This window comes from Varanus komodoensis, unplaced genomic scaffold (assembly GCF_004798865.1).
Source record: "Varanus komodoensis strain SLA01 unplaced genomic scaffold, ASM479886v1 scaffold9, whole genome shotgun sequence".
Classification (NCBI taxonomy): Eukaryota; Metazoa; Chordata; class Lepidosauria; order Squamata; family Varanidae; genus Varanus; species Varanus komodoensis.
In genome coordinates, this window is record NW_025336598.1 from 4,378,647 (window position 1) to 4,400,117 (window position 21,471).

General features: G+C 42.3%; 1 protein-coding gene across 6 annotated transcripts in view; it reads right to left on the reverse strand.

Moving 5' to 3' along the window:
• The window catches only part of WFS1 (wolframin ER transmembrane glycoprotein), a 74,599-nt gene that overhangs the window by 22,272 nt on the left and 30,856 nt on the right, over positions 1 to 21,471 (reverse strand). For 4 of the 6 annotated variants that reach the window (XM_044417758.1, XM_044417754.1, XM_044417753.1 and 1 more), the window contains exons 2-6: positions 19,879 to 19,961; positions 10,655 to 10,799; positions 8,612 to 8,782; positions 5,199 to 5,279; positions 589 to 746 (exon numbers count right to left, since the gene is read on the reverse strand). In XM_044417758.1, the coding sequence (XP_044273693.1) occupies positions 589 to 746; positions 5,199 to 5,279; positions 8,612 to 8,782; positions 10,655 to 10,799; positions 19,879 to 19,961 (638 nt within the window). The remainder of the gene's footprint in view (positions 1 to 588; positions 747 to 5,198; positions 5,280 to 8,611; positions 8,783 to 10,654; positions 10,800 to 19,878; positions 19,962 to 21,471) is intronic. The other 2 variants (XM_044417759.1, XM_044417757.1) reach the window with 2 other exon arrangements.

Sequence of the window (21,471 nt, forward strand, 5' to 3'; positions counted from 1 at the left end):
GGTGATTAGGCTAGAAGAATTGTTAGGTTCTTAACCAGTGCCTATATTACACAACATGTCACCAGTTTATTCCATCATTCCTTTTACTACTGAGCTGGCTAAATTAGAAGCAAAACAGGCCCACTGAAAAAGGTACAGCACTTTCTACATATTTCCGGGACTCCCTGGATATGCAGCAGTCAAAAAGTTAAACTTTTTTTTAAAAAATCCAGAATTGCTCTAAACTTGTCCCCTCTCACCACATAAACAAACATGATTTTACAGTGTTTTGATTTGTAGTCAAATTGAAAAAAAAAATATGAAGAGCGAATGTAAGAATAAGAAGATGCTCTTGAAAAATACAGTGATACAGATCTTGCAAAGCTACAACTACAAAAGTGTAAGTTGCACATTTTGTACTGAATGAACTGGATAAGTTAGAATTCTGGCCCTGGGTGTGTGTAGTAGAAAGAAATGAAAATCATTAGATTAGAAAGTGTCTTGACATTCCAGGTTGCTGATACTTTCCTTTTAAGAAAAGGATCATAAATGGGTAGGATAAGTACAAGTCACATTTGAGCATACAGTGCACAAATCTACAATTTTCACCTTGAGTCGGAGTGGAAGATCCTCTGGACTCTTTCCTGCTAGTTCATCATCATCATTGGCATCATCATCATCTTGCACAAGGAGGTTAGTTGGGATTATGCCCTTTGCATACTTTTTTGTTATTTCAACAAAATCATCCAAGGCAATGTAATTTGTAGCTGAAAATTGTTAACATAAAAGTATTATTAGAAATAAATTTTGGAGATATTCTATGAAGAAAACAGACAACAATGGTGCTAGCAAGAATGGATTTAGAGCACAGTCCTCTGCAGGTATTAGACAAAGTAAATATCTTATAACTCGCAACATTCACTATCCATAATGAAATTGCATGGTTAAGGGTTGGCACTAAAACTGTGATCTTGTAAAATTGTAATCACAATTTAGATGGTTGTAAGGAATCAAAAAGGACTGTCTGCAAAGACAGTGAAGATGCAAAAGCCTGTCAGGTCAGAAATGTTGATATCAGAACAAGGAGACTTTTAGATTTTAGTATTTCATTTTCTGGTATATGCCTCAATTGATTTGCTATATAATATAACTTTAATTAGGGATACCCAATCCCCCTATATTTTGTGACCTATACAATGTTTTCAATTTATCTTTGCTTTTGTATCCTCATTACAAAACTTGTTAATCATATCTTGCTGTACTTTTAAATTTTTAACTATTAACTTGATTGGTAGCATCATGATTCTGGTTCCTGACTCCAAGCAGAACAGAGCACTTCAGAGCAAGCTACTCCAGCTGGTCTAGGGCCTCTGAGATATAAGCAGCCAAGCTCCCAGGGAACAAGTGACCAGAGCAAGCGAAGCAGGAGAGCAAACAGGAGTGTGGTGGCGAAGGTCCCCAGTATTTTTCCTCCTTTGTTTCTCTTCTTTATTTCACCTTAACCTTATCAGCCCCCGCATACGGTGGCAAAAACAATGCACCAAAGAGACTCCACAGAGGTGCCCTGCAACAACTACAACTGCTGCACACTAGTAGCCCTGTTACAAAAAAAGGTGAGAGCACTAGAGCACTGAGTGTCCATCCTCCAGTTAATAAAAGAAAACGAAGAGTTTCTAGACAAAGTGGAGGAGCTGCAACAGGTAAGAGTAGTCCAGAAGGAAGTTGAGCGGCAAGTCGAGGCAGCAGAAGAGAACCCTGAGGGAACGGAAAATGAGGAAACTCGTTAGAACAGGGTGACAGACAGATGCAGAAGACCTAGAAAACACTCTGCACCCATGGAAGTAGTGGAACTCTCAAACCGCTTCAGGTTCCTTGAGGAAGGGGCATGTGAGAAACCCACTGTGAAAGAACTTCATAGCACACTGAGTAACTCTGAAAAAGAGACAAAAGACCAATCAAGCAAGGAAAGAGATAGCAAAGTCTAGAATAAAAGGAGAAGAGTGCTAGTTGTGGGAGATTTCCTCTTGCGTGGGATGAAAAAATATGTATTTCGTGATGACCCCAAGAATTGCCAACTATGTTGTCTCTCTTGTGCCAAGGTTAAAGATGTAACCAGCAAGTTCACACAATACATATGGCACACTGACAAATACCCCTTCCTTCTCTTCCATATGGGAACGAACGACACTGCCATGAGAAGCTTCGCTGAAATAACATCCGACTTTTTTCCCCCCGATTTATATACTGCCTTTTTCCTACAAAGGGCTCAAGGCAGCTTACATCTCCTCCTCCATCTTATCCCCACAACAACAACCCTGTGAGGTAGGTTGGGCTGAGAGTCTGTGACTGGCCCAAAGTCACCCAGTTGGCTCCATGGCTGAGCGGGGACTAGAACCCAGATCGTCTGAGTCCCAGTCCATGCTCTTAACCACTACACCACACTGACTTTGAAGCTCTAGGGAGGAAAATCAAAAACAAGGGGCCCAGATAGTCTTCTCCTCAATCCTAGAATTATGTGGAAGAGGAACTGTTAGGGAAAGAAAAATCCTTCAAGTGAATGACTGGCTATGATGGTGGTGATCTAAAGAGAGATTTGGATTCTGGGACCACAAGCTAAGCTTCCTGGAAGATGGACTACTGGCAAATGGTGGGTTGCACCTCACAAAGAATGGGAAACAGATGTTTGGTCACTACATGGAAAACTTCATCAAAAGAGCTTTAAACTAAAACCTATAGGGGAGGGAGATGTGTAGCATGGCACACCATCACCTGGCAAAGACTTATATATTTCAACAGAGAAAAACTCTCAAGCAGGGCCCAACACATCCCAAAATGTAGGAAGAAAACCAGGGCACGGCGAGAATGAACTTTGATGTCTCTACATCAATGCCCAGAGTATGGGAAACAACATGAATTGGAGCTCATATTATATAAGAGCAATTATGATCTTATAGGAATAACAGAAACTTGGTGGGATGACTCACATGACTGGAATTCTACAACTGATGGATACAACCTGTTCAAGAAAAATAGAAAGGACAAAAAGGGAGGAGTTGTACTATATGTAAGAGACACATATATCAGCACAGAAATACAAGAAGAGGAACATAGTAGCCCCACTGAAAGCATCTGGCTAAATTTAAAGGGAGCAAAAAATAAGAACAACATAGTTATTGGCACATATTGCCATCCACCCAGTCAAAAAGAGGACAAGGATGCAACCTCCAAAAAGCAACTTGCCAGCATTTCCAAGAAGAATGATGTAGTCATCACGAGGGACTTCAATTTCCCTGATATATGCTGGGAGACAATTCTGCCAAGCCTGGCCCCTCCAAGAGATTCCTGACATGTGTTGCCGACAACTCTCTCCAGCAGAAAGTAGAGGAACGAGAGGATCAGCTATCCTTGATTTAATACTAACAGGGATGGCCTGGTGGACAAAATAGCAACGAGGGGAACTCTGGGGGAAAGTAACCATACGATCAATTATGAAGGAGACAAAGGGTTACTGGAGCCAAACAAGAATCCTGGACTTCAAGAAAGCCACCTTTAATGAACTCAGAAAAATGATAAGAGAAGTGCCATGGGAACACACCCTTAAGGGGAAAGGCATCCAAGAGGCGTGAGAAATCTTGAAAAAGAAGATTCTCCAAGCACAGCTACAAATAATTCCATCAGGAAAAAATCTGTAGAAGACAGCAGAGGAAGCCCACGTGGCTTCACCAAAAGTTAAGTGATAGCCTGAAAGAAAAAAGGAACATGTACAGGAAGCAGAAGCAAGGCCAGGCCACAAAGGAACAACATAAACAAATAGCAAGGGATTGCAGGGACAGCATCAGGAAGGCTAGAGCAGGAAATGAACTGAGAATAGCACAGGATGCTGAATACAACAAGAAAGCCTTCTTCAGATGCATCCAGAACAAAAGACATGAGAAAGAGAAGGGTTTCCAGCTACATAAGGTGGACGGCAGTGTGATAACAGACAAGGAAAAGGCAGAGGCATTCAATTCCTACTTCAACCCAGTCTTCTCCCAAAAGAAAATCTACAACCAAGAGGAATTACAAGTGAGAGATAGCAACCCAAGATTGACAGACAAATGGTCAAGGAGTACCTAGATGGAATAAACATGTTCAAATCCCCAGGCCTGATGAACTCCATCCCAGAGTCATGAAACAGCTAGTGGAGGAACTCTCAGAACCACTGGCTATTATCTTTTGTAAATCTTGGAAAACAAGAGAAGTGCCAGATGACTGGAAAAGGACTGAAGTTGTACCCATCTTCAAAAAAGGGGAAAAGATGAACCTAGGAACTACAAATCAATTAGTGTGAGGTCACTTCCTGGAAAAACTCTGGAGCAAATTATCAAAAAATCCATCTGCAAGCACCTTGAAGAAAAGGCTGGTTAGAAGGCAATGGATGCCACTAAGCCCACCTGAAGCTTAAGTGGCAGAGATGGTTTCAGGAGGACCTCCAAGCTATGAACCTGTTTCCTGAAGAGCATTGCAACCTCTACCAGAACAGATTGAGAATTCTTCAACTTGGTCAGAAGAACCACCTACTAACCAGTCTTGTCTGAACTGAGCTTCAGTTAATTAGTCCTCATCCAGATCTTCAGGGTCTCTTCCAACCATAGCCTTCTGTTTGTATGGTTATCATTTTGGTACTTGCAAAATGAAACAGTAGCTTTAGTTGTGAAGTGACTTCAGCTGGATGGACTCGATACTTATTTCACTAAGCAAACACATCTGCGAGTAGGATCCTCCATTCTGCCACTTACCATCCTCCAGCTTCAAAGTACTGGAAAAGCTGAAATTAGCCACAACATAGGATATCATGCCAAATGCCTACTACGTAAACAGCACATCTGTTAAGAGCACAGCCTTAACAGCTGTAGTTTCCTAGCATTTTGGAGCCTGGGTGAATATCAAAAGCCCTTAACCTAACATATTAAACTGAAAGGGGTTTTTTAAACAGACTATATCTATAAAGTGGACACACACCCAAAAACTAAAGAGTACCACCATTCGTGGTTCAGAAATTCATGTTTCAGAATAAGATTAGTTATCTTTTCATCTAATGGGATTCTTTGTCCCTGTGGCTAAAAGTTTATGGTTTAAGCAAAGATACTGTTCAACAGATTTCTCTCTAGATAATAATACAGGAACAGCTCTAAACCATATAGAAATATTAAAGTTTAACATAAGAAATGCTTCCTTACTTTCACTGCTCACCAGTTGTTCTAGCATTCTTCTTTGCCTCTGCACAGACTTTGGAACTGGGCCAAGTGGTTTCTCACCACCTATTTTAACAAATGTGAGTAAAATGCAACATAGTGACAGAGGGAAAATTCAAAGAGAAGAAAATCCACATAAATAATATAGAACATCAGTCAACTGTGCAGTATTATGTACTCTTTAGAATAGTTGTGATCCACAATAATAAACAACATGGTTCAATAATCATACAAATTTAAGATATACACTGATTAAATATTTTGAATTTACTAATTAGTGACAAGTCATGCTACTTAAACACAAATACTTTTTCTATACATAGGTACCTTTCCTAATTAAAAAGAACTAATTAAAAGAAAGAGATGTTACAGTTTCAGAAACAAAATGCTGTCACTCATTATGCAAAGGAAATATAATTTTATATTGTAGTTAACACATCACAAACAAAATATGTTTAAAACAAACAAGTGTACTGAAATTTGACTTCATCCTTCAAAATTTTACTTCCCAATAAATGGGAGCTGAAGGGCATTACAGGGACCAACATTATTAAAAAGTAAAATATTGCAGTAGACATGCAAATTTCATCAATGTGCAGTTCAAGGCAAATTAAAAATAGATTGCTTACTTGTAACTGAAACTCTTTGAGTGATCAACTCTGCAGTCAAATATGGGTGGAGTGACTCAGGAAAAAAATCTGGATCCTTCTAGAGCTAGTGAAATAAATAAAGGTGAAAGGCACATCCCCAAAGAGCTTGGCTTTTTGCATATTCCAAAGGCATGGCAAGTTTCTTCTTGCGCAATTTCAGTGGATTGCTGCAGCATCACATCAGAAATCAAACCAAAGAAATACTTGATAATGGGAGTGCAGATGATTTATTTGACTGCACACAAGATCACTCAGAAAGCTATAGTAACCCATAAGCAATCTGTCTTTATTCTTTGTGGACTGTGTGCAATTCTGCTTACCTTGAAATAGTTTGCCTGACTTTCCATGAGCCTATCTCATGATCCCACTGGAGAAATTCTTTTTCAAGGGAGACCTAGAGCTCTGGGAGACAAACTGCAAAGAGTAGGAGCCCATGCCAAGAGATTGGGAACTAGACCAGGAGATGCCTGGGCCACTGTGAGAGACAGTTGTGGGTCCATCCCACAAGAAGAGGGGAGCACTACTTCTGAGAAAGAGATTAAGTGAACACGTAGTGCTCAAGGGCAATGAAGTCTCAAGAAGTAGGCCAAGACAAGCACTGTGAAAAGTAATGTCCAGCTGCATAGGTGGGCTTCTTATGAGGGACTTCTTCCAGAAACCTCTGATGTTCTATGGTTGAGCCCTAAAGAGTGGACTAAGAAAGCTTTAGTTCATAAGTCTTATTTCTCAGCAGGAATAGCAGTTGGAAATAAAATACAGCAGGACCCCCATATCCGTTGGCTTGGTTACCATGTTTTCAGTTAACTGTGGTTGACCTCAGACCGAAAGAGAAGTTGTACAGTGCCATAAAATGCCAAAGGTCATAAAGTACTTCGTGTAAGCAAAGATTCTTGATTAAACAGGGAAATAATAGCTAAGTGTTCAGGTTTGGGCAGGAGCCCCTCCCCTTCCAGTTCCTGGAGTACGGGGGAGGGGGTTCTGGCTTATTCCCTCAGGTCCTATTGAGACTGCTATGGGTCTCTGAACCATGGGGCAGGTGAGGAGAGATCCTGAGTCATTCCAGCCCTTATTGTCCAAGGGTAGCATGATGTAGTCTGTAGTTTGATGACAGCCAGTGGGCTGGAGGGTGGGTTGCGTGACTGCACTGATGATCAAAGAATGAAAGTTTTATGGAAACAACTTGCCTTTTCCTCTTAGTTGTCTCTGTGCATCACACATATGGGTGACTAGCTAGCTTAACCTGTAGAGAAGGTGGAGGGGGCTATTGTCACTTGAGAATGGAGGACAACACTCCCCATGAAGGCGTAGTCTGTCCTCGTGTAAACATCCCGTCAATAGTGCCAGATGAACACTGAAGGCATGGACAACATGGCTGCCTGACAGATGTCCTGCAGGGGAACCCTGGCCAGGAGTGCCAGGGGTGTGGAAGGGGCTTATGTGGAAGAGGACTGTACGCATGTCTTGAGGTAGAGGCCTGGCATCTCACATGCAAGGCTAATGGTGTTGGGGAAACATTTGGAAAGTCCCAGTGAGGAAATGGGGTCCCCCTTCCTTTGGCCATCATAGCACATTAAGTGTCTTCGGGAGTGGCGCAGCTGTTCAGTTCTGGACTTATAGTGGCCCTGCTGATGTCAAGTAGGTCACTGAACAGTCATTTAAATGGGATGATGTAACTCAGTGTCTTTAATAGCAGGGGGTTGGACCTGATGGCTTTCTGACCCCTTCCAACTGTACTATTCTATGATTCTAGGTGCAAGATGAACTCTACAGGAGAGGATGGGCTGCCAAAAATAAACCATGGAGTATGATGTCCTGGTTGAGGGGGAAGGATGAATCCAACTAGAGCCTAAAGGCTGGGTCTAGGTGGAGGACTGCCTTGTACTTGTGGAGGGTCATTTATGGGGGCAAGTATGATGGATCATGTGTTCCCCTGCTTGTTGATGTAATACATCGCCATCATTTTGTCTGATGTGCTGAAAGCTGATTAGCACCTTGTGGGTGGCCAAAAACTCCAGGAGGTTGATGTGACACTTTGCCTCACAGCAGTTCCATGACCCTTGCATGCACAGGTTGTTGCAGTGTGCTCTTCAGTCAGTGTTGGAGGCATCCATCTTGACAGTGACTGTGGGCTCTTTGGGGAGATAGTTGATCCCTGCTGTGAAGAGATCCACCAGAGCAGAGGCTGGGGCACTCAGAATGGTCTCATGAGGATACTTCCATGTTGTAGGCGACGATAAACCACAGTTGTAGAGGCCTCATCCAGAGCCTGGTGACGCCAACCACTGCTACTGTGGTGGCCATGAGACGGAGGAGTTTCTGGATTGCGTGGGTCATGGTGTCATCTCTTGTTCTGAGGTTGGTTGCTAGGTTGCATAGTGCTGTCACTAGACCAGCTCTGTTAACCCTGGGATACTTTCCAAAAGTGGCGAGCATCTCCACACACTACACTATTAAAACTATCTCAAAAAGCAGGACTGGTGGAGACACCCCACCATCTGAAAGAGGTCTGTCACTGTTGGGATAGTAGGCAAGAAAAATCAGTGGCCTGATAAAGTAGTCTGACTTCTCATGATCACAGTATATAAATTACTGTAGTGCCCAGACACTTCATACTATCAGAAATCATACAGAGGAATGGAAGGTTTAAGTCCCCCTTCTAATTTTTTCTTTATTTAAAGTTTAAGTGCACCATTCTTATTTTGAAAATATTGATTTTTGTTAAACTTCTACTCTGTAATGGATACAAACCTTCACTGTCAACTTGGCCAACATTTTCTAATAGTTCTGAAACAGCCATTTGCTTTTTCTTCTTTGGGTTTAGTTTCCAGTACATGACTAAGGCAGCTTTTCTTACAGCTCTTTCTAAATCAGTTTCTGAGGATAATTTCTTCACTTCTTGCTCATTCTCTGAAGTGATGCCTCAAGAAAAAGGGAAGCACATATAAACATATAAAAGGGGTAGCATTACCCTACACTTATGCATGTAGCAAGACATTCATAATTTGCTATTATAAAGGAAATCGTGAAGTACTTATGAAAACTGAATCACATTTCAAAATGAGAGCTGCACTCCTGTTTTCTCTAAACCCACTGCTTATTAAGCTGCATAATCCTTTAAACTAAAATGGCTATATACAGATTATGTCTTATAGGTCAATCTTGCAAACACAGACCCTTTTAAATAAATTGTTTATTGAGAGCTTTGCTGAGAAGCAGAGTAGATCTTGCAATGAGTGAAAACATGGCAAGCAAGAGGTCACGCTCCTCTCTGATAGTTGCTTTACTGTGCAGAACATCCACATTGTTTACTCAGAAGGTTCATACATTCCCTCCCTCTTTCATTGCAAGCCATGAATAAAGTACAGAATAGTGGTGCAAGAGTAACGAAGGCATATTTTTTCATCACTGATATTAAAGATCTTGTTTGAGTTTGTTTGTTTTTGCAAATTTCTCCATCAATACGATCAGTAGACTTTGAGATTAAAAACCCGAAAGGTGGAAAAAGTGAAACTGACAGACCTGTCCATCCTTTCTGGTAGTCAGCATCTCCCCTTTTCTATTCATATGTCATTTAAAATATTGTTCAACATTTTCTTCCTGTATGCAGAATTTTTAAAAAGGGATACAGGGGGAATCTAGGAAATTACAGCTTGGTTAACTTGTGCATGCTACTCATAATAGCTCTTGAAGATTTCCTAGAATGGGTAATTTGGGGGACAACATATTAAGCCTATACCCACATCTGTAATTCTGTTCCAACATGCCCCCCTTTCCTAGTAGTTAGTGGCTCTGCATGTTCCTTTTGCACCACTTGTCCCTGGCTCATCCCATTGTTCCTGACTACTGGCATACTTAGGGCTATTGCCTACATCTTAACCCTGATAATGTGGTTGATAAATGTTTTGTCTATTCAGGTAGATAGTGCTCAACCAGAAGGGATTACAATCTCTCAAAAAGATCAGGTACACCGACTAAGTTGGTCATAGATCCATCCTTGTGGCTGGGGGCTCAGTGGCACAGAATGTCTTTGTCAGTTAAGGCCAACAACTGACTTCTCCTGGACAGAGATAGCATAGCCTCAATTACCCAGACTTTACTGGAATATCTTTGAAAACTGATCATAAGCTTGAATTAGTCAAGAATGTAGCTTTAAAACTTCTTAACATGGACCAGGAGGTAGGATCATAGCACACCTATTTTGAAGTAATGGCAATCCTTCCTGCTAGCTTCTCAACTCAATTCAAAATGCTGAAGTCTATGTTTAACACCCTACGGAATTTAGGACTCAAATATTTGCTGGATCATCTTCTGTAATTCAGTTTGCTCATGTGCTAAGATACCCATCTGTGGCCCTCCTTTATGTGATCACCACTATCAAACAAAGATAGTGCACTTTGGAGACTTACTGGTGATACACTATTTACCAAATGCCCCTTTCACAGGAGTTTCAATTGGTGCCAACTTGGTTCTTCTGGACACATGGCATTCCTGCCCCCTTTAACTGTTATAAGTTTTTACCATATTTAAGTTGGTATAAATAGGTATTGATTCAATTTTTATTGCTTCATTAGGTCAGTTGTTTTGTTTTCCCTTTTTAAAAGCTGTCCTGTGAATGCCAACATTCACAGTACAAGTTAAAAAAGAAATAAAAGAAATAAAAATGAAACAGAAAAAAATAAAAATAACCTTGAGTTGCTCTAATATGCCTTTCCTTCAAAAGGCAGTTTAATGTAAGTCTCTAAAAGTTTCCAGTATAGATGGAAATGGTTAAGTAACTTAAGGGAACTATACCTCTTCTTTCTGCTAAACATTTTCGCAGCAATTTAACAGCTTCCCTTTGCCCTTGCTTGGCAGCAAGAATCAGCCACTCAGTCCCACTGCAACTGTTTAGTTCCTCATCCTTGTGTTCTGCAAGGTTCAAGTAGTGTTTTCCCATCTATAAAAGAAAGATTATATTTTATTTAGATAGCTTGCAATTTCTATCCTACATGTAAACAAGAGTTGTATTTACAAACCCTTGCCAGGCTAGCCATACTCCATGGCACATTATGTTTCTGAGAAATACCATGTATCAGTCATAAAAAAACTGAACAAAACCAAAGGAAACAGGCTCACATCCACACTTGCTCAACATCTTTAGTTGGAAAAGAATAAAAACCAAACTTTTCAAGCCATGGTCATACAACATCTCCACAAAAGATGAAAGTACAGAGCCTGAACTCGCTGGTTCACATTGGTGAATCCAGTCTGTATCTAACAACTACAGTAAAACCATGGATTGCAAGTAACTTAGTCTGCAAGCGTTTTGCAAAACAAGCAAAAAGTTTTTCTAAATTTTAACTTGATAAACAAGCAATGTTTTGCAGTACGAGTATTACACGTGCTTTGCCTGCCAAGCATCACATCACAACTGAGCGCTGGTTCTTCTTTTTCTCGCTGCGGGTATGAGTACAGCATCGTCTTCCCCTCCCAAGCGTGCCCACGATCGCGCCTGCCTCCCCCCACTGTGCCCACCTCCTCCCGAGCACATCCGTGATCGTGCCTGTCTCCCCCCCAGTGTGCCTGTCTCCGCCCCTGCCTCCAAGGGCACCCGCTTCAACTTTTTGTGATAAAAACAAAAAGCTACAGAATGGATTAACTTGATTTACATTGAACCTTATGGGGAAATTTGCTTTGATATACAAGTGCATTGGATTACAAGCATGTTTCTGGAACGAATTATGCTCGCAATCCAAGGTTATACTGTATTAGACATCTAATGCTTTGGATAACCAGAAAAGGTACTTGGGGATTATTTTCAGCAATGGACAGAGGATAACAGCACATACTGTGCAACAGAGAAGAAGAGTCTTCAGCAGTGTGATGCAGTGGTTAAAAGGGCGAATGCCACCTTTGGTTGCATAGCCAGAAGTGTGGCTTCTAAATCGAGAGGGGTATTACTGCCACTCTATACAACACTGGTGCGCCCGCAACTGGAGTATTGTGTTCAGTTTTGGGCCCCTCATTACAGGAAGGATATAGCCAGGTTAGAGTCAGTGCAGCATAGGGCCACAAGGTTGGCGGCCAGTTTGCAGGGGAGATGTATGAGGTGAGACTGAGGGAACTGGGTCTCTTACAGAAGCCTAGAGGAGACTCAGAGGGGATATGTTGGCGACATACAGGTATGTGAGGGGGTGTCACACAGAGGTGGGTAGAGACCTGTTTTCCCCTGCAGAGGAAGGCAGGGTGCGCTCCAATGGAGCAAAGCTCAGGGAAACAAGGTTCCATTTGGATACCAGGAAGCACTTCCTGACAGTTAGGACCCCAAGGGTACGGAGTGGGTTTCCACAGAATGTGGTTGAGGCCCCATCGATGAGGGTGTTCAAGGATAGGCTGGACGTTCACATGGTGGGCATGTCGTGAGCGGAGCCGGCTGGTGTGGGAAGTCAGACTAGATGGCCCGGGAGGCCCCCCCTGACTCACTCTGTTTTCTATGAATGTGAGTGAAAGTGATTTCCCTTATACTGTAGTCAATAAAAGGGCTCTTGATTTGTAAATACTGGCTGTTTGTGTGGCTACTTCTATCTCCACTCTCCGAGCGAGCTCATGGGGTGATAAGCGCCGCTCAGGATTGAAAAGAACAGAAAGGTCCTTTTGTGACACAAGGACAAATTACTAACATCTTCATTCCATAAAGAATTGGAAAGACTTCCTTCTGCTGCAGGAGCTGTGGCAAACTCCTTGTCTTAGGAATTTGTAGATCTAAAATTTTACCTGAGTACACTGAAGCCTTTGGCTAGTTCTGAAAGAAGTGGGTGTGTCTCAGCATTTGTTTGTCATGATGCACAACCTTTATCATGGACAAGATGCTTCCATTGGGACAGAATATGGAATTCACTGCCACAGGAAGTGGTGATGACCACCAATCTGGATTGTTTTTAGTTTTTAGCTCAACTCAACGTTTTTTGTGGAACCACATTGCTTTCTTCTAACTTCTGCTATCTTTTGTTTTTGTTCAAATTATTTGTAATTCTGCCTTTAAAATTCCTTAAAAAAAACAAAAACCTCCCACCCATCTTGAACTCCTCTCCCCTCCCCCCACTTTTTTAAAGGTCCTTGCCATGGGAGCTCACTGGTCATTGCTCTGACCTTATTAAAATCACCTTTCCCAAAAGCCAGAGTACATATATGGCCATGTTCAAAATGCTTCCTTTAAAATCAAGAACCCAAGTATGTTTGGCCACTTCATACAGTTGCAAGGAACCTAGAAGGCCACTGGGTCCAACCTCCTGATCAAGGCAGGACGCAGGTCTCCCATCCAGATTCTAACCAAGCCTGACCCAGCTTAGCTTTCAAGGAACTCTTCTGAACTCCACTGCAGTCAAAGACCTGACTGAAAATGAAAGCGATATCATCACCCCAAAAAGAATTCTGAAATTCATTGCAGCCCTAGTCTACACCCAAAAATTGCAGCATTATCCTGATTCTTACAGTGGTATGAATCTTCCTCAATCCAACAAAAGGCTTGAAAAATCTCAAGCATCAAGTTGAGGCTGATCCTTTACTCAACTACAAGTAAGAGATAACTGGAAAGTGGTAAATATGGGGAAATTCTCACAGAGGAGGAGTCAGGGAGGTAAATGAAGCAATTTTTCTAAAATGTGATTTTGCTTACAGGAATTCCTATGCAATATTCCATCACAATTATGGACAAAGTTGGAAAGAGGGCATATAGGAACAGGGTGTGTCAAGAGAACTGAGTTGAGCAAGGTACTTACCCCTGCCTCAAGGGCAAGGGCTTCCATTGCCTGAGTGTCCTGGTCCAGTGATTTTATCCACGAAGTCATCCCTATTTGTCAGTATTAAGTCAGCAGGAGATCCAAGATGCATTAGGGCAGAGAAAGGCGGAGCTGAAGAAGCTGGGGGAATACAGAAGAGTGGCAAAGAACTTGGGAAAGGAAGGTCGGAGCTGGGAGGTGCACTGCGCCAGCATAAGCCCAGCATGACTCCTGGTAAAGTGAAAAGGGGTAGGGCCTAGGTGCTGGCTCCCCACAGGACAGCCATTGGCACCACACTCTCCATCGCCTGGCACTGACCTGAGGCTGAGAAATCCATTTTCTCCACTTGAGCAGGGTGAGGCTGCGGGTCCCCTGGGGGACCAGGCTGTTTGGGAAGCCCTGTGTGAGATCAGACATGGCCAGGTGGGCACTGCTGAAAAAGTGACTGATGAGGAATGCCCCCCTATGAAGATACACTCCATGGATCTGTAACCAAGCGAAAACACGATACTGTTGAAACCCAGTCACTGACACCGAGTGGAGTTGGCAGGTGGGTTGTGTGAATGCACAGATGGCCACTTGAAGAACAACATTTTCAGGTAAGCAACCTGTCTTTCTTCATCGTAGCCTCTGTGCATCACACATATGGGTGACTAGCAAGCTTACCAGACCCAGAGGCGGGGTGGTGTTGTCACTGAAGAACAGAAGAAAGGACTGCACGACCAAAGGAGCAATCCTGTCTGGCACACACATCAAGGCGGTAATGTCTGGCAAATGTGCAAGGGGTAGTCTAAGCGGCTCCCTTGCAAATGTCATGGAGCGGAATCCAGCAGAAAAAGCATAAGAAGCTGCAACAGCCCTCGTGGAATGGCCTCTGGGTATGACAGGTAAGTCCAGTTTAGAAAGCTGATAGGCCAGCTCTATGGTCTGGACAATTCATTTCGAGAGCCTTTGGGATCCGATGGGAGACCCCTTGTCATGTTCAGAGTACTTGATAAAAAGATGTCTGGTATTGCAGAAAGATTCTGTGCGAGACCTGCAGAAGGCGAGGCAGTGACGAACGTCAAGGGAGTGTAGCAAGCGCTCTATGGGTGTAGACGGAGTAGGAAAAAATGCTGGTAAGATAATGTCCTGATTGACATGGAAGGGTGACACGACTTCCATGCTGGATCAGTACACAGAACGACCTTCTCCTTGTAGAAATTGAGATAAGGAGGGTCTATATGGAGTGCACAAAGTTCACTGGCCCTTCTAGCTGATGTGATAGCAATGAGGAAGGCAGTCTTCCATGACAAGAGACATAAGTCGGTAGTCACCAAGGGCTCGAAAGGAGGTTTGGTGAGCACTTGAAGGACAACAGAGAGGCTCCACGTCGGAACAATTGACCTAACTGGTGACTGGATATTCTGTCATCTTCTAAGGAATCGACGAATAAGGACGTTAGAGAATACCGATGAGTCTGCCACCTGGCCACAGTAGTGAGAGACTGCGGCGATGTAAACTTTAATGGATGAAGGTTTGAGTCCATTCTGGTCTAATGATAAAAGAAATTGAAGAACATTTTCAATAGAGGCTGAATAAGCAGTAAAGTGGTTGGTTTTGGCAAAAGATGTGAAATGTTTCCATTTAGCTGCATACGAACACGAGTTGTAGGTCTTAGTGCAGACTGGAGAACTAATTGAATATCAGGATGTAGAGCACTTGAATCTGATGGAGTATTTGTCGGTATTGAGGGAGGATGAATGGCTGTGTCTTGCCGGACAGACGGAGAACAGTAGGATACCAGGGTTGGCGAGGCCACCAGGGAGTGAAAAGAATTCCTTGAGCCTCAAAGGTGATCTTGGCAAGAATTCTCATGATAAGTGGTACCAGAATTCTTGTATAAAAGAATGTGTTCATCCATGGGATCATTAGAGCGTCCCCTCTCAAACCCAGACTGATCCCCTCTCAGGAGCAATAGGCTTTGCAGACCGTATTCACGAGTGTCCGGAGGGCCCCAGGTCTGAAAAAGGTGATGACAGATCTGACAATCCAACTCCCATTTGCGAGTCTTCGACATCTGTCTGCTGAGGGCGTCCTCCTCCTTGTTGTCAGTACCGGCTAGGTGAATGGTGAGGAGGGTGATTTCCCTTGGAATGCACCAGTCTCACAGTTTCATTGCTAGATGAGCCAGGGAAGCAGACTTTGTTCTGCCCTGTTTGTTGATATAAAACACAGTCACAATGTTGTTGGAGGCTACTTGAATAACTTGGCCCCAAAGAGTATTCTTGAATGACCAAAGGGCTTTGAAGACTGTCAGCAGCTCTAGGTAGTTGATGTGTTTGCCAGCCTTGTGATTGTCCCAAGTGCCCTGAGAGTTCCCCAACCAGTGAGGGAGACATCGGTGAACAGAGTCAGTGCTGGATGAGGTGGACGGAACAAAATGTCAACAGACAGATTGCTTTGTATAGTCCACCATGACAGGGTATGGAGAACAGAGGCTGGGAAACGAAGAGGCCAGTGAGGTGAATCTCGTTGAGGTTGGAAGAGGCCATTGAACCAGAGTTGGAAGGGCCTCATCCATAGACTGGTGTATGGGACCACAGAGACCATGGAAGCCATATGTCTGAGGCGCTTCTGTACCAACAGTGCTGGAACAGTTCTGTCCATGTGGATCCACTGAATGGATGCAAGATTCTCTAGCCGTCCTTGAGGAAGGAAGGCTCTTGCGATTGTGGAATCAAGACAGGCTCTGATGAAATCGATGATCTGTGAAGGAACAAGGCATGGTTTTTCGTAATTAATACGCAGTCCCAAATCATCTAAGAGGGTGCATGTAGTTCGAATCAACAATCGAAGGCCTTCTCTAGATGAGGAGACGATCAACAAGTCATCAAGGTAAGGGAATACTTGAATTCCCTGAAGCCAGAGGTGTGCACACACCGGGGGCATGCATTTAGTAAAGACCTGTGGAGCAGTAGCCAGTCCAAACAGTAAAACTTTGTATTCAAACAGGTCAGAACTGACCGTAAACCGAAGAAGTCGCCTGTGAGACGGGTGGATGCTAATATGGAAATAAGCATCCTTTAAGTCCAAGGAAGCGAACCAATCCTCTCTCCTGAGCAACGGAAAGAAGTTTTGAAGAGTGGTCATCCAGAATTTCTTAGTTTTGATGAATTGTTGATGCCACGTAAGTCTAATATTGGGCGAAGATCACCGTCACATTTTGGAACTGTACAATATCTCGAGTAGAAACCATGTAACCCCTTGGAGAATGAGATTTGTCGAATTGCTCCTTTATGAAGAAGCTGCTGAACTTCATCTTTGAGAACCGACGACAGAGACATATATCAGATTGGGCCCAATGGGGGTATGATATCAAACTTGATTCTATATCCGTGCTCCACGATGGACAGCACCCACTGATCAGATGTGGACTCCCAAATGGGGGGTCGACTTTGCAGCCGATCCCCAAAAGGAAGAGGAGAGGGTGGGTTCAGGAGAGGAGAAAAGGTTCGCTCAGCCCGTCAATGCCAGCACTTGTCAGAATCCGGATGGCGATGGCTCTCCTGATAGCACTGAGGTGGTTGTTTTCGGTGCTGCTGACGAGGCTGAAACTGCTGCTGGCCGGAGAACTGCATGTAAGGTTGATACTGGTAGGAGGGATGGGACCAAGACCACTGTCTGGATTGGTTGGGGACTTCCATACAACGAGCTGTCACTTGTGATTCCTGGATGATCTTGAGCTTGTGGTCTGTCCTGGCATTGAACAGCCCTGAGTCATCGAAGGGCATGTTCCCTATGCGGCGCTTTGTCTCATCTGGGAAGTTGCAATTCTGGAGCCAGGCATGGCGATGGAGGGTACAGCACCAACGAGGGCCCTCGAGTCACAATCAACATGATGCCTCACTGTAGATTCAGATTTTTTAAGGCATTTCTGTTTACCTACTTGGAAAGAATTTGAAAGGAATATTCTCTTAACATCTTGTCTGAACTTTAATAAGACCTTAATTTTGCATTTGCAAATTGTATGCTACATTGTAAACTGACCTTGGCTGAAGCTTCAGTGTGAGAGAAAAGACAGCTATCGTCCTCCTCTATTGCCTTTTTCTGAGGGTGGGAGTTGTTCAAGCCAGGTGATTTTTGTTGTTGTTTCTGACCTGATCTATATATGATTTGTTACAAAGAACAACTACATCTCCCTGATGGGACTGGGGGTGCAATTTCTCTGTTTTTTTCTGGTCTGGGTCTCCCTCGTCTTTGGCCATGGGTGGCAGAGAACAAAGAACAAAGCATGATGAAGCACAAAATGAGTTGAAGACTATTAGCGCCACTTGTTGGACTTGAAGACTGTTTTCATAGCAGGGGGCTTTGACTTCCAGTGTCTGAACAATGCCTCTTTTAAACAAATTAATCCAAACAAATATTTTAATAGAGATAGAATGGGATTAATAATTCTAACATTGATAGAAGGCTAGCTAATTGGCTTTATCTACCTCTGTCCTTTTTTCCCTCTCTCTTCTTGCCTTTTCTTCTTTCTTTCTTCTTTTCCTGGTATCTCCTCCTCTCTTAACTTTTCTGCTTTAAGCTGTAGTGTTAAATTGTGAATTTATTCATAGTCGTGAAGAAATGTGAAAGGCAGATGTGTGGAGGAGCAGAGGAAAAGAGAGAAGAACTAGTGAGACAAGGAAGTCTGAACTGGATGCTGGAAAACTGATGATCAGTTTGAAAAGAGGTTATTGTCCAAGCATTTTAAATTTAATATCAGAGACAAAATGATGATTTTATCAATAAACATTAATGGATTGAACTCTTCCCAAGAGAACTAAAGGGGTTTCCTATGCGTCCTGAGAATATGCTTTTAAATATGGTGCCAGAGCACCTTTCCAAGAATATGTCAGAGTTATTCAGGTATGTGATGACTGCAGCAAGAATCACTGTTGCTTCTGGATGGAGGTCATTGCAGTCCCCAACAACTGAAGAGTGGAGAAGTGGACTGGCGGAGTGCACTGTGATGGCAAAGTTGGCTGGCTGTGCAAGTAGAAGACTGTTAGGGGAATTTGATGATAAATGGAAATTTTACTGTGCTCAGCATGATTAATGGGATCTGAGGGAAGTTTAGAAAAGAAAAGGAAAGCAGTAGAGGATTTAAAGTGATTGGAAGATTTGTTGTTTTATAGATCAATGATTTCTTTTTTTGTTAAACACTATGAGGGGGGATGATTGTATAAGTTGGATCTGTATAGAATTCCCTTGACAACTTTGTCCATTTTAGCTTACTCTGATTATTTTAGTTTTGTTTTCCATTCTTTTTATGTTAAGAAAATAAAAATAAAGGAATAGATCAATAATTAGCACACAGGGTGAGAGCTCTATCTGGTTTAGGAATTAACTGTACTATGAACATCACTGAGTACTGACAAAAGAAAACCTATTTCAGATTTAGAGTTATAGAAATGATAAAGCTCAGGAACCAGAAAAATAAAAAATGATTTATTTTACAGAAAATGTTTTATTTCTACTGAATTGGAAAGAGAGCCTTTTGTCAGCCACAGCTGGCTAATTATGGACATTCTTAGAGAGTGATAGATTAGTCATGGTAATACAGGCATTGATAACCTCAGATTCTCTTACTGAAACCTGCTGTATTGGGTGCTGCCTTTGTAAATGGTCCAGAAGCCATAGCTAAGGCTGGACACAGTAGCAAGGCTGCTAACAAGGGCAGTAACTTAAAGTCTTGCTAAAAGATTTGCACAGGCTGCCAATATGGTACTTGGCAAAACTGAAGATGATGTTAATATGTAAAATCCTAAACTCCTTTGGCTCAGTTTTTTTCCAAAAGTACCACCAGGCAGAAATGAAAATTCCAACTCTACTATTCTATGATTCTAAGCTGAAGTCTTGCCACACACCAAAGATGGAAAATTAATCTGCTAGCATAAACATGCCAAATCAGGTAGTACCATTAGCCCAGTCTATTCAGCAACAGGGATGTGCTCCATTTTTCTCTATTTAAGTAGTGCAAGAAGGGAACACTAACTGCAAGCAGGCATGAAAATATGCCTGAAAGTTGATACTCCCCCAGACCTGCCACAAGTGTCTTTCAATTCCTCCCAAAAAGCTATATTCTGCAATAAAAATGAAGCTCATAAAAATAGTACAACAGTATTTATAATCCTATAAAGTTGAATTTACAGCATAAGATCTGAAACTTCATTTAGTAAAAGGTCTTCAACACAGTTTATAAAAAATGTGTTGTGACAAAGCATGATGAATTACCTCTGTCTGGGCTTTAGGATCTCCAGATCTTGCTCTTTCCATCAATTCTTCAAAATACACCTCTGGTTCTTCCATAATGACCTCTAACAAAAAAAAAAAAAAAAAATCAGAAGAGACTTAAACTTTATTTGCAGTCTGGTATAAAAAGGAACTTTGTGGTTAGGAACATATATAAGCACCAGGCAACTGTGCAGTAAAGTGAATCAGAGCCAAATTAAGACATGTCTGCCAAAGTTCTAACTTTCAGAAATGCATGCTTTGCCCCTGCAAATGATAGGATTAACAAATCATGAGATATTTCACATTTATCATTTTTAAAGGTTTTCATATTTTGATGTTCTGTTTGGTATATGATTAGCTTTACTATGCAGGAATTGTAGTGAGTTATAGTTGGACTTAGGTCCACTCTAGGGTAGCAAACGTGTGTGCGTGCAAAACCACTAAACTTCACAAGTAACACTAACATTCTACTTGTTTACTGTTTCTCTCTTCCCTACCTCCTCCATTAAGTTGATTAATCTTTATCTGCAGGACATGTTTATTTTCAGATTAAAACCAGGCCCTTTAAAGAGCTCTGACTCATATAAATTAATGGCTATTATTCAGAATATATGCATATTTTAAAAGGTCACCTTCTTGCTTCTTGGAAGGAAATTAGTATCTCCTCTTAACTTTTTGAAGGCAATATACACTCCTGCTATATAACTCATGACCTCAAAGGAGCAATCCTAAGCCCCTGAATTCAGTGGCTTGCAGTCATCCTAAGAAGGGCAGGAAGAGTGACAGAGGAAGCTTCATCTCCATGTCCTCTGACCTTGCAGTTTTCAAAGCTTTTTGTGGGAGGAGGAAAGTCAGTTGGAAAAGTTTCAGAGCAGCTCATAAACACTTCCTTCTCTGACTCAATTAGCCAGTTGTGCTGATTTACAATTAGGCAAACTGCAGCCTGCTATCTGTTGCAGATAGCAGCATTTCACCCAGTGTTGACCTTGATCTTTCAGACTGGTCTGGTCTTTGACTTTTGCTTACCCCCTGGACATGCTGCCTGACCTAGATGTTTCACACAATGAATTCTATAGCCTGACCTCTGGCCTATGGTTTCTCCTTTTGAAGGTATTATAACCTGGACTTGGCACTTGCTGGCACAGGAGCAGGAAAAAATCTGAACTAATCTATGACACTCTGATGCTGTCTAAGAGCAACAGGATTGCTAAGTCTTCTGAAAAAAAACCCTATGTATGCTTCTTTGCCATGAAACCCCATGGACAGTACCAAAAGGCAAAAAGATATGATGCCGGAAGATGAACCCCTCAGGTCGGAAGGTGTCCAATATGCTACTGGGGAAGAGCAGAGGGCTAGTATTAGTAGCACCAGAAAGAATGAAGCAACTGGGTCAAAGCCGAATGGACACTCAGTTGCAGATGTATCTTGTGGTGAAAGGAGAGTCCGATGCTGTAAAGATCTATACTCCATAGGAAACTGGAATGTAACATCCATGAATCAAGGCAAGCTGGATGTGGTCAAACATGAGATGACAAGACTGAACATCGACATCTTAGGAATCAGTGAACTAAAATGGACAGGAATGGGTTAATT